The following is a 12,443-nucleotide window of genomic DNA, read 5'->3' as shown; positions in this document are numbered from 1 at the left end:
CCTTCAGGGGATCAAAATCCCAAGTGACATCTTGGCTATAATCTCAAGAGAGATTCCAAGCCAGAACCACCCAGTTAAGCTATTCCTAAATTCCTAGTCCATAGAAACTGTGTGAAATAACAAGTGTTTATTGCTATTTTAAGCCACTAAATTTTGTGGTAATACACACCATAAAATAAATCACAAGGAAAGTATCCGACAGACCTAAACTGAGACATTTTATAAACCAATGGGGTTACTGGATTAGGAAGGAAAAATCTTGCTACAAAAGTTGGGACAGCTGGCCGGGCACGGTGGCTCACACCTGTAATCCCAGCACTTTGGGAGGCCGACGCGGGCGGATCATCGGAGGTCAGGAGTTTGAGACAAGCCTGACCAACATGGTGAAACCCCATCTCTACTAAAAGTACAAAAAAATTAGCTGGGCATGGAGGTGCCTGCCTGTAATCCCAGCTACTCAGGAGGCTGAGGCAGGAGAATCGCTTGAACCCAGGAGGGTTGCAGTGAGCCAAGATCACTCCATTGCACTCCAGACTGGGCAACAGAGCGAGACTTCATCTTAAAAAAAAAAAAAAGAAAAAAGTTGGGACAGCTATAGACATCCAGTATTGGATAAATATCCTGAACTTGATATTACATCACGGTATCATGAGAGAATGTCCTTGTTCTTTGAAAATACATGCTGAAGTAGAGACAGGTAAAGAACTGTTATTTCTGTAACTTACTCTCAAATGTGTATAATATTAGAGTAGACATACAGAAAGAGAAAAAGTAAGTAAATGGGCCAAAACAATAATGGGTGGATCTAGGCGGAGGATTTATAGAAGTTTGTTATGCTAGTCTCATAAATTTTCTCCAGGTTTAAATTTTTCCAAATTAAAACTTAAATATAAAAAGAGGGAAAAAAGGTCTAATGTTGTGAAGGATACACCCAAACACCAAGTCCATTCTGATCTATAGCTATGTATCTCAATTTTAGTAGCCCTTACAAATGCCCTCCTCAATCTCATTATTTCTCATATCTACCAAAACATCCCCACTCTGGGCCGGGTGTGGTGGCTCATGCCTGTAATCCCAGCACTTTGGGAGGTGGAGGTGGGTGGATCACGAGGTCATGAGTTCAAGACCAGCCTGGCCAACATAGTGAAACCCTGTCTCTACTAAAAATACAAAAATTGGCCAAATGTGGTGGTGGGCGCCTATAGTCCCAGCTACTAGGGAGGCTGAGGCAGGAGAATTGCTTGAACCTGGGAGGCGGAGGTTGCAGTGAGCCGAGATTGTGCCATTGCACTCCAGCTTGGGCAACAAGAGCGAAATTGCGTCTCAAAAAAAAAAACAAAAACAAAAACAAAAAGAAACATCCTCCCTCCAACAAACACATGTTATAGCAAATGGTAAACATATGTGTGTGTTATAAAAATATTAATAACTATGTCTTGGCTGGCTGCCGGGTGGCTCGCCTGTAATCCCAGCACTTTGGGAGGTCAGATGGGCTGATCACTTAGGTCAGGAGATCGAGGACTATCCTGCATAACACGGTGAAACCCCCGCCTCTACTAAAATAATAAAAAACTAGCTGGGCGAGGTGGCAGGCGCCTGTAGTCCCAGCTACTCGAGGCTGAGGCAGAGAATGGCGGAACCCGGAGGCGGAGCTGGCGAGCTGAGATCCGCCACTGTACTCCAGCCTGGGCGGCAGAGCAAGACTCCGCCTCAAAAAAAAAAAAAAAAAAAAAAAAAAAAAATATTAATAACTATGTCTTGATTATTAAGCCCCTGAGTACTAGACAGGATGCATAGAAAAGCTAGATTGTGTTGAGTTGTAGCCCACCAGGAGCCTCAGAAAGAATTAACTGTGAGGCCGGGCACGGTGGCTCACACTTGTAATCCCAGCATTTTGAGAGGCCAAGGCAGGAGGACAGCTTGAGCCCAGGAGTTGGAAATCAGCCTGGGCAACATGGCAAAAACAGGTCTCTACCAAAAATACAAAAATTAGCTGGACATGGTGGCACACACATGTAGTCCCAGCTACTCAGGAGGCTGAGGTGGAAGGATGGTTTGAGCCGGGGAGGCGGGGTGGCAGTGAGCTGAGACGGCGCCATTGTGCTCCAGCCTGGGCAACACAGTCAGATCCTGTCTCAAAAAAAAAAAAAAAAAAAACCGAAAAGACAAAAAGAAAAATTAATTGCTCACACTACATGAAAAACAAAAGTGTTTTTGTGAAACCTAAAATAAAGATTTTTTTTTCTTAAGATGCTGCTAAAACTTTGTTTCAAATATGCACAAGTTCAAGAGAAATTAAGTGACAATAAGGACGGTGAAGTGAGGTTTTCAAAGTGAAGTGCACTCAGTGTAAAGAACTATCCTTTAGTCTGAAATCACATCCCTACTATTTTGGATGAAAATTTATTTCTTCTCTGCTTGACAAAACAGAGTTGGAACTATATGTCAGCCCTGCTTTTTTTTTTGTTTTTTGTTTTTTATGTGTTTCCACTAAAACCAATGGCCTACGGCCACCATTCTGGAATGTCTAGGTGGGCTCTTTATTTGTGTCATATAAATCACAAGAAGGCTGGGTAGCAATTTTTCAATTAACATTCAGAGCTTTAAAATGTTCCTCTTTTATTTGATCTCATATCACTATACATAAACATTTCTTGCCTAAGTAAATAATCAGAATACCCTGAAGGAGGCTTGTTCTAAAATTTTTTCTTTGTAACATTATTTATAATAGCAAAAAGTTGTAAACAATTTCAACGTCCAACAAGAAGAAAATATAGTATAGTATGGCTGCATGAGGAAATCATGGCCATGTATTTTCAGCACGCCTTGTACTTTACCTGGTAATAACTGCACCCTTTGTTGAGTGCTTACTACATGAGAGGCACCATGTAAAACAACAAAATAACTTTTTTAGAGAATATTTAATGATAAAGGAAAATGGTCACACTATAATGTTAAATCAAAAAGGCAGGGTAGAAATCTACAAATAGCCAGTTCGAGAAACAACCACGTGTATGTGAGTGCGTTCACACATAAACAATAAACAATAGAAATATGCCAAAATGATATCAATGGTGATCTCTAAGAAGTGAGATTAATACTGATTCTTATTTAATTTTTTATATTTTTGTGCATTCTAACATTGTCCTAAAGTGAACAACTACAATTTTCATAATCACAAAGAAACATCATTTTTTAAAGATTAAAGATTAGATCATGTTTCTTTAGCTCCTCATAGCAAATGCCTTCATTGATCAATAATTTAATACTCTACCCTTTCTCATTTTCTTGTCCTGGTATAGTTTGTTTCTTTTTTGAAAACATCTCCTAAAGGCATTCTGTTTTACGAGGTTCAATACCCAATGTTCCTTGACTTACAGTGGGGTTACATCCCAATAAACTCATCATAAGTTGAAAACATTCCAAGTAGAAAATGCATTTAATACACCTAACCTACTAAACATCACAGCTTAGCCTAGCCTATCTTAAATGTGCTCAGAACACTTCCATTAGTCTACAGTTGGGCAAAATCATCTAACACAAACCTACTGTATAATAAAGTATTGGACATCTCATAGAATTTATCAAATATGTATCAAAAGTGAAAACCAGAATGGTTGCATGGGTACTATGATAGAGTTGAAAAATTTTAAGTCAAACCATCTTAAATCGGAGATTGTCTGTATATCTTTTTGAAATGTCTCTAAGTTTGCTTCCAGAAAAAAACACTTTCTCCTTTTCCTGACTGATAAAAGCTGTGCATCCTTTGATCATACAAAGACAGCTAAGGATCACTTTAGGGTTCCACTTCTGCCTTGAGGACAAAAGGAAGCTCAGAACTGGATTTAAAGCCACATCACAGCACACAATCATTTCTCTTCGTTTCTGGTATATTACATGTGCGTTGTAAGGGTAGAGACTGAGTTGTGTCTGTCTCTGTATTTTCAGCACGCCTTGTTCTTTACCTGGTAATAACAGTACCATTTGTTGAGTGCTTACTACAGGAGAGGCACCATATAAGCATTTTATACACATTACTTCATGTAGCCTTTATAACAACTCTACTGGGTAGGGACTACAACAATCTCTGCTAGTAGAATATTTATTTATGTATTATATGGATATGAATGAATTAATGGATGCAGTTAATGCCTCTTGAACTTTATTTTTTTTTTCTTTTTGCCCAGGCTGGAGTGCAGTGGGGGGATCTTGGCTCACTGCCACCTCTGCCTCCTGGGTTCAAGCAATTCTCCTGCCTTAGCCTCCCAAGTAGCTGGGATTACAGGCACCCACCACCATTCTAGGCTAATTTTTGTATTTTTAGGAGAGACAGGGTTTCACCATGTTGGCCAGGCTGGTCTCGAACTCCTGACCTCAAGTGATCTGCCCTCCTCGGCCTCCCAAAGTTCTGGGATTACAGGTGTAACCAAATGTGCCTGGCCCCTCCTGATCTTCTTTTATCTTTATATTAAGGCTATCACATAAATGTCTTTTTTTAAAAAAATCAACTCATATCCTCCGTAGAACAGGCCAAGGAGATCATAATATACATTTTTGTGTCTTACCTGCCTAGAATCCTTTCTCCTTTCTTCACTGTTCTGCACTTTGATTTCTCTTTCAAGAGCCAATTTTCCAACTGTCAGTCTATGTGGTTTGTGGAGGGCTGAACATACATAAGCACATGCATATACACAAACAGACACACACCCCTAACCCTGGAAAGGTTACATGCCTCAGGCCTGACCAATTAATAATCTCCTGATGACATCATTTGAGTCCCTAAATCCAGGGCCAACAATAACCTGAACTGAGTTCTCATCCCAGACTTTTCTGTAATAGAACCCAATATATTTTCTTTTATATTTAAGTCAGTTTGCATTGGGTTTTCAGTCACTTTCAACCAAAAGAATCCTGACTAGTATAGAAAATAATTATTTCTAAAAAGTGAATATACGACTTCTACTTTCGGCAACATGGAAGACTAAGATGTCTAGGGAAACCCTCCTGGTGTATACACCCAAAAGTCTTGATAAAAAGTTTTTAAAAAATCTTTTGGCCAGGTGCTGTGGCTCACACCTGTAATCCCAGCACTTTGAGAGGCCAAGGCGGGAGATCACCTAAGGTCAGGAGTTCAAGACCAACCTGGCCAACATGGTGAAACCCCATTTCTACTAAAAACACAAAAATCAGCAGGGCGTGGTGGCAGGCGCCTGTAATCCCAGCTACTAGGGAGGCTGAGGCAGGAGAATCACTTGAACCCAGGAGGTGGAGGTTGCAGTGAGCTGAGATTGCACCATTGCACTCCAGCAAAAAAAATCTTTTAAACGCATGGCTTAGCTGACAGGAAAGTAAAAGAAGTCTTCATTATGTAGGAACAACAAGAAAATACTAATCTAGATAACATAATTACCAGACATAGAGTATAAAATAAGTATGCCTAATATGCTTAAATAAAAGAAGACCTCAAATGAATGACAAAGAAAGAAGAATGACAGAGAGATCTGGGTCACTGTAGGCATCTCATAGCAATGGTGCAAACCAGATGACAAGGGAATAATACCTTCAAATGTCAAACTACCAACATAGAATTATATACCTAGCAAAACTTTCATGAACAAGAGCAAAATAAAAACAGTTTCAGATAAAGAAAACTAAGGAATCACAATAGACCTCTCTACAGCAGTTAATACATGATGTATTTCAAGAAGAAGAATCCCAGAAAGGTCTCTGACTCAGGAAAGAATAGTGAGCAAAGAAAATGGTAAACTTGTGGATAAATCTGAACAAATAAATACTGCATTTTTAGCTATCCTAATTTGTCGGTTTAAAAGCAAGACAGAATTAAAATATTGGAGCAAAATGGCATACAAATTAGGAGAGAAGATGATCTATACTAAAGCATTCTATGGTCCATAGTTAATGATTAATTTTAGACTTTGTTGAGTTAAACACGTACTTTAAAATTTACCACTAGGATTAGAAATAGATAATATAACTGCTAAATTAGTAGAGAGGAAAAATATGGAATCAGAAGAAGGGGAAGAGCCTCTATCAACTCAAAAAGCAGTAGGAAAAAAGAGGAAGAAAACACCAAAAAAAGCGTTAACAAATGAAAACATAAAATAAGATGGCACTATCAAATCCAAAAGTATCAGTAAGCACAATAAATGTAAGTGGATATAACTATCTAGTTAAAAGTCAATGATTGTCAGTCTGGATTTTTCTTTTTAAATGGAGTCTTGTTCTGTTGCCCAGTCTGGAGTCCAGTGGTGCAATCTTGGCTCACTGCAACCTCCAGCCTTCTGGGTTCAAGCAATTCTCCTGCCTTAGCCTCCCGAGTAGCTGGGATTACAGACACCCACCACCATGCCTAGCTAATTTTTGTATTTTTAGTACAGACAGGTCTACACCATGTTGGCCAGGCTAATCTTGAACTCCTGACCTCAAGTGATCCACCCACCTTGGCCTTCCAAAGTGCTGAGATTATAGGTGTGAGCTACTGCGCCTGGCCTGGACTTTTTTTTTTTAATGACAACACAAAATTGAGCAATATACTATTCAAAGACACACCAAAAACATATGGACACAGAATGAGTGAAAGAAAAAGGTATCAGGAAAATACTAACCAAAATTGAACATGTTCTGTGGATTTGAAGTACTGAAGTACTGACTCAAGAAAGAATGCCACTCTGATGTTCTCAAGATCGATCTAATAAGAATCCATAAAATTTCCACAACTTTGTTGGAGAAACAAAAGAAACATCAGTCTAATGTCCTACTCCCTCCTGCAACCCTAGCAAGACATACTTTTGCTGAATTACCTGTTTAGAACCACTACGAGGCTGGGCATGGTGGCTCACGCCTGTAATCCCAGCACTTTGGGAGGCCAACACGGGCAGATCACCTGAGGTCAGGAGTTTGAGACCAGCCTGGCCAACATGGTGAAATCCCGTCTCTACTAAAAATACAAAAATTAGCCAGGTGTGGTGGCGCTTGCCTATAATCCCAGCTACTTAGAAGGCTCAGGCAGGAGAATGTCTTGAACCCAGGACGGGGAGGTTGCAGTGAGCCAAGATTGCACCATTGTACTCCAGCCTGGGTAACACAGCAAGACTCCATCTCAAAAAAAAAAAAAAAAAAAAAGAACTACTTCGAGACTCTTTGCCATCCCAGCACCCAAATCCTGACCCCTGAACTCAGACACACATCTGCAATTATAGTATTAACAAGTCTAAAATCAGAGCAAGTCAAGAAATACAAACACCATGCTTTCCTTGACCAAATGGTTCACAGTTCTTCTGCCCTGGTAGAGAATGGCTGGTGTTCACACATATGGTATCCCTATAGATATACCTGGAGAAATGTCCAGCCCTGAGGGCACTGTCTGTTACTCCACTCTTTCTCTTCTGCTAAATATCAGAATGCAAATGAGAATGATATTACAGTGATCATTTCGAGTTCCCCATATTCTATGAAAACTAAAACTTTTTGCAAATTTCAGTACAACATTATTAACAACCATTTCCTTGTGACACACCACTCAACTGACTATGATGTCATCACTGGCTTGAACTATATTTGACCTGTTATTAATCCTTACTTTGTCTAGTTCTGGTATTCTCCACACCCTCGAAAGCACTCACCCTAAATCTTCTGACTCAGAAATCCACAGGCTCTAGGCCAGTAGCTTTCACCCGTGGTTGCGTATCAGATTCAGCCTAGGTCCTAGCCACAGAAATTCTGATTTCATTGTTCTGGGGAAGATTCCTGGCATCAATATATTTTTTAAAGTTCCCCAGGGCCACACACCCAGCTATCTTCTCCCCGCTTTGATCTGCTATCATCTCAGAGTAAAAATTCCCCTTCTTTGCTGAGATGCTAGTCATACTATACTACTGTGCTTACTTACTATACTACCTATACTTACTATACTTATTTATATTAATATTAATACTTGCTATGTTACCATGCAAGGAAGGATTCCTAGTCATCATGAGCCTCCTTTTCCTCAATTCAGTGCTGTAACTAACAAAACTATACTCGAATCCACTGACATGTAAATTATTAGAGTCATAGAGGGCCAAGGTCTATACTGGGTTTCACAGAACTAGGACCAGCACTCTGAAACGTCTTTTTAGTGGTCTGGCCTTCTTCAAGAAGGCAGACACAGTGCCACACCCTTCTGACACCAGGAAGAGCCAAACCAAATGGTCCCTTAGTCATTCCCCACTCCTTTCCTTTGGTAAAAGGCACTGCAGAGTAAAGACTTTCATTAAAAAGTCTAGGAAGCACAGCAAAATGTTAACAATGGTTCTCCCTGAGTGGTAGGTTTATTTTTATTTTTTTCCTTTTCTGTTTCTCTGTGTATGCCAACATTTCTAGAGTGAATATGCATTGCTTTTATAATTAAAATAAACATAGAAATAATCATACCCACCCAAAAAGGGGGGAATGAGTAAAAGATCTGGACTGTGGCTCTGTGTGACCTGGGTGTGTGGCTTTTCCTCTCTGGTTAGACTAGATGCTCCCTCAGGGCCCTCCTTCCCGCAACATTCAGGGACCTTCATTATCCCTCTGTTTATTAGACTCACAGGGAACCCCATACCCACACTGTGAACTCATGATCTGTCATTCAGGTTTCTCAGGCAAAATCTCAAGACCCTGATTAGCTCCTGGATGAACTGTAATAAAAGTGAGATGCCACAAAAGACCCTGACCGTACTAACCACTCTGAAGTTACACTACCTCTCAAAGCCTGGCCCAACGGAGACCCACACAGCTCAGGCTCACCTTTCTCTCTGGCCGGGTAAGAATAACCCAACAGGCCTTGCTGCAGGAATTAGAAGCAGGAGGCATTCACACTCCTTATCATGCTGGGTTTGGCTTAACTTTCAGGGTCAATGCAACAGCAGGATCTACAAGCAAATCCTGGGAGGACACAGGGCAGCTGCGTCACCATGGAGACAGGTTACCATAAGCCCCACAGGTTGTCTGCAGTGTTTCAAAGAGATATTCACAACCTGGGACAATAAAGGAAGTTGGATCCGGGAAAGAAAAACTACAACCAATCCCTGGATGACTCTCAAAAGCAACCTCCTGAGTACATTCTTGGCAACAGGGAAAGGTGAAAAAAACTAAGATTTAAGCACACAGTGTGCTCCCAGGTACTGGTGCTTTATTAATTCCTAAGTTGTGTTCTTTCCACTCACTTTTATGTAGAATGCATGGAGACTCACTTTTATGAGTTTCCTAGTTTGCAAATGGGGGGAAACCAAAGCTCTGAGAGGCTAAGTAGCTTGCCGGAGATCACAGAAGTGACAAGCAAAAGAGCCAGGATTTTATCTCCCCTGGGCTGGATTTAACCTGAAGCTGGGTATAACCTGAAAGCTTCCCCTCCACCTTGCCTCAGCAGGCACCCTCGGGGTTTTGAGGAGCTAAGCATGCGTTAGGCTGGTGAGTGCAGGAACTACTATCAATCCTAAGTTTTACTCAAAAAGACTAACAGTGAAAAATGCCTCAGGCAGAAGCATGAGGCTAGGCATGAGGAGATCCCCAAAACAGGGAGGACAGTGGAAACAGTGGGGCAGAGGTGGGGCATCCTCATTCCATCATTCATGGTCTCTCTGGCCAAGGTACCATGGAGCAGGCCCCCAAAATCCTGAGATCAGCATGGTGCCAAGTGGGCCAGGAGGGCCACAGTCCCTCCAGACCAGTCCTACCACATTCCAGCTGAGGGGCCTTGGGTGGGTCACCTATCTTTTCTGAACCTATTTCCACACTTGTAAAGCAGGAATGTCTTGGAGGGGAGAGGAGTGGCAGGTGCCTGGTGCACACAGTAGGCTGCCCCCACCAGCTCCGATGGGAACCCCCTCTTTGATCCCTCTTTTCCTCAAAGTCTGTAAAGAGGGGGCTCAAAAAAGGACTTGGAAGATCCCTGACACCTCGAAGAAAAAGTGAGAGCCCAGGAAGCTCAGGGGCAAAGGTGGAAGCAGCCGCCAGTCCTTCCTCCTGCTGCCAGCGTGTGCCCTGGATCCTCACCTAGGCAGGGGCACAACCTGCCCAGCCAGTAGCTCCAACAGGAACTAGGCCTCTTACCATGCTGGCTCCAGTCCAGCACCACCCACATGAGTGAGCTGGGGTGGATTACGGCCAGAAGGAGCCCTTCCCACCCTGTGCCCTTTCCCGCCTTCCTCCACCCAAAGCTCAGAAAGCCAATGCCCAGGGAGAGCGCAAGGAGGCTTTCTAGTGCTGAGGGGCCTTCTAGCCACCTTTCGCCTCACCTGTCCGGGGCTCCCTCGCATCCTGTTTGTCCCTTAGGCCCTGGGACACACAGATGAATGAATGGAGCCGGTCCCCGCCCGGAGTTGTCAGTTTCGCGGAGGCACTGCGAGCCGGGTAGAGCGGGGTTGTCCTGTGGGTGCTGGGGGGTCCTTGCCTTAAACCTGTCTGCTTAGCCCTGACCCCCACCTTTTCAGGGAGATGATAACTTCTTTTTTTTTTTTTTTTTTTTTTTTTTTTTTTTTTTTTTTTTGAGACGGAGTCTCGCTCTGTCGCCCAGGCTGGAGTGCAGTGGCCGGATCTCAGCTCACTGCAAGCTCTGCCTCCCGGGTTTACGCCATTCTCCTGCCTCAGCCTCCCGAGTGGCTGGGACTACAGGCACCCGCCACCTCGCCCGGCTAGTTTTTTGTATTTTTTTTAGTAGAGACAGGGTTTCACCGGGTTAGCCAGGATGGTCTCGATCAGGGAGATGATAACTTCTTAAGGAGAAGGGAGCTAAGAGATCACTTAGTAACAGACTTGCCAATTTCTGGGATTTTTTTTTTTTTTCTGCTTTCGTCTTTTTTACTTTCTTGCCTCCCCGCCCCCATATGAGCTCTTACACTATCTTCTTCGGAGAGACTCAGGAAGACGCGCCATCCTGGAGACCCCAGCTCCCCGCCCTGCCAATGCTCTGATGGAGAAACTGAGGCCCGGGGCTCTGAGGGCGGGCTTCCTCCCCCGAGATGTGCACTCACAGCGGGTTCCAGCGCTCGGGCAGGCGGCGGTGCAGTGAGATGCGGTCGCTGAGGTAGATGTTAATCTGGTGCAGCCGCACGCTCTCCTCCTGCAGCCGCAGCTCCTCGCCCTGCAGCTGCAGCCGCACCGCCTCGCCCCGCGCGCCCAGCGCGTTCGCGGGCACTGGCGGCCGCGGGAGGACCGGCTCTCGCCGCCCGAGGCGAGGGGTGCGCGGGGGTCCCGGATCCGCAGCCCTGGCCCCGGCCCCGCGCCGCGCCCGCAGCACCGAGCCCAGCCCGGCCAATGCCAGCAGCGCCAGCAGCACCAATAGCGCCTCGCGGCCGCGCCGCAATCCCCGCGGGCAGCGCCGCCGCGCCGTGCGCCCCCACATGCGCCCGCCTATAGCGGCCAGCGCTCAGCGCGCCCCAAGGCGGCGGCGGAGGCCGGGACCCGGATCCCGGAACCGCCGCGCCGCCCCGCCCCCGGCCCGCCCCACCTGCGCGCCGCCCCCTTTCCGTCCCGGCGCCCGCCAGCCCGAGCGCAGCCCCCGGGGTGGCTTATTTCAGCTGGGTCCTCACGTGGGCTGGCTGAGACTTGCATCTTCCTTCTTGGGCTATGGTGCATTATTAAGGAGACAGTGGTGGTAAAACCCTTAGCGCCTGGCATATTGTAGGCGCTCAGTAAATGTTGGCTGAATGCACCCTGCAGGGTGCTATGAATTCTACTGCCATTATCTCATCTGATCTTTACACAGTCCAATAAAACAACCATGAACTAAGATTATGAGCTCCCTTTTACAGATGAGGAGATGGAGGTGCGATGAGATCAACAGACACCACGCTGCCCCACTGACTCCTGCAGGCCCAGCTTCTGCCATACTCTGGAGTCCTTGAATAGCAAACCCTCGCCTGGCTCGCCTCGTGATAGCTCTGTGACTTCTGAGGCTAGGTGCAAAAGGCCATGAAGGCTGTACATGATAGTTCACACCTGTAATCCCAGGCCGAGGTAAAAGGATGACTTGAAGCCAGGAGCTTGAAACTAGACTGGTCAACACAGCAAGACTCCCATCTCTACAGAAAAATTTCATAATTAGCCAGGCATGGTGGCATGTGCCTATAGTGCCAGCTACTCAGGAGGCTAAAGCAGGAGGATTGTGTGAGCCCAGGAATTGGAGGTTACCGTGAACTATGCGCCCTGCGCTGCAGCCTGGGTGACAGAGCGAGATCCTGTTTCTATTAAACAACAACCAAAAAAGGCCATGAAGCTGCTGCCTTGTTCATGAGATCACTGCTGTGGGAACCTTGAGCTGCCAGGGGCGAAGTAAGTCTAATGGAGTAGACAAATATTAAAAAGATAATTAGAACTGTGTTAAGTGTTTTGAAGAAGAATTACAGGGCAGTAAAAGGGCTTAGAATAGTAGAACTTGATCTAGTTTGGGGGGTTTGGAA

The 12,443-nt window shown here is 44.6% G+C and overlaps 1 protein-coding gene across 2 annotated transcripts in view; it reads right to left on the bottom strand.

The window, feature by feature from the left end:
* The window catches only part of GALNT12 (polypeptide N-acetylgalactosaminyltransferase 12), a 43,212-nt gene extending 31,766 nt beyond the window's left edge, over positions 1-11,446 (bottom strand). The window contains exon 1 of one of the 2 annotated variants that reach the window (XM_031654350.1): positions 11,016-11,446. In XM_031654350.1, the coding sequence (XP_031510210.1) occupies positions 11,016-11,386 (371 nt within the window). In that variant the 5' untranslated portion in view covers positions 11,387-11,446. The remainder of the gene's footprint in view (positions 1-11,015) is intronic. The other variant, XM_003911455.4, reaches the window with a different exon arrangement.
* Positions 11,447-12,443: the final 997 nt, after the last annotated feature.

The sequence above is a fragment of the Papio anubis genome, chromosome 13, assembly GCF_008728515.1.
Source record: "Papio anubis isolate 15944 chromosome 13, Panubis1.0, whole genome shotgun sequence".
Classification (NCBI taxonomy): Eukaryota; Metazoa; Chordata; class Mammalia; order Primates; family Cercopithecidae; genus Papio; species Papio anubis.
Note: the sequence above shows the minus strand (reverse complement) of the source record. Positions and strands in the feature narration are given on the sequence as shown.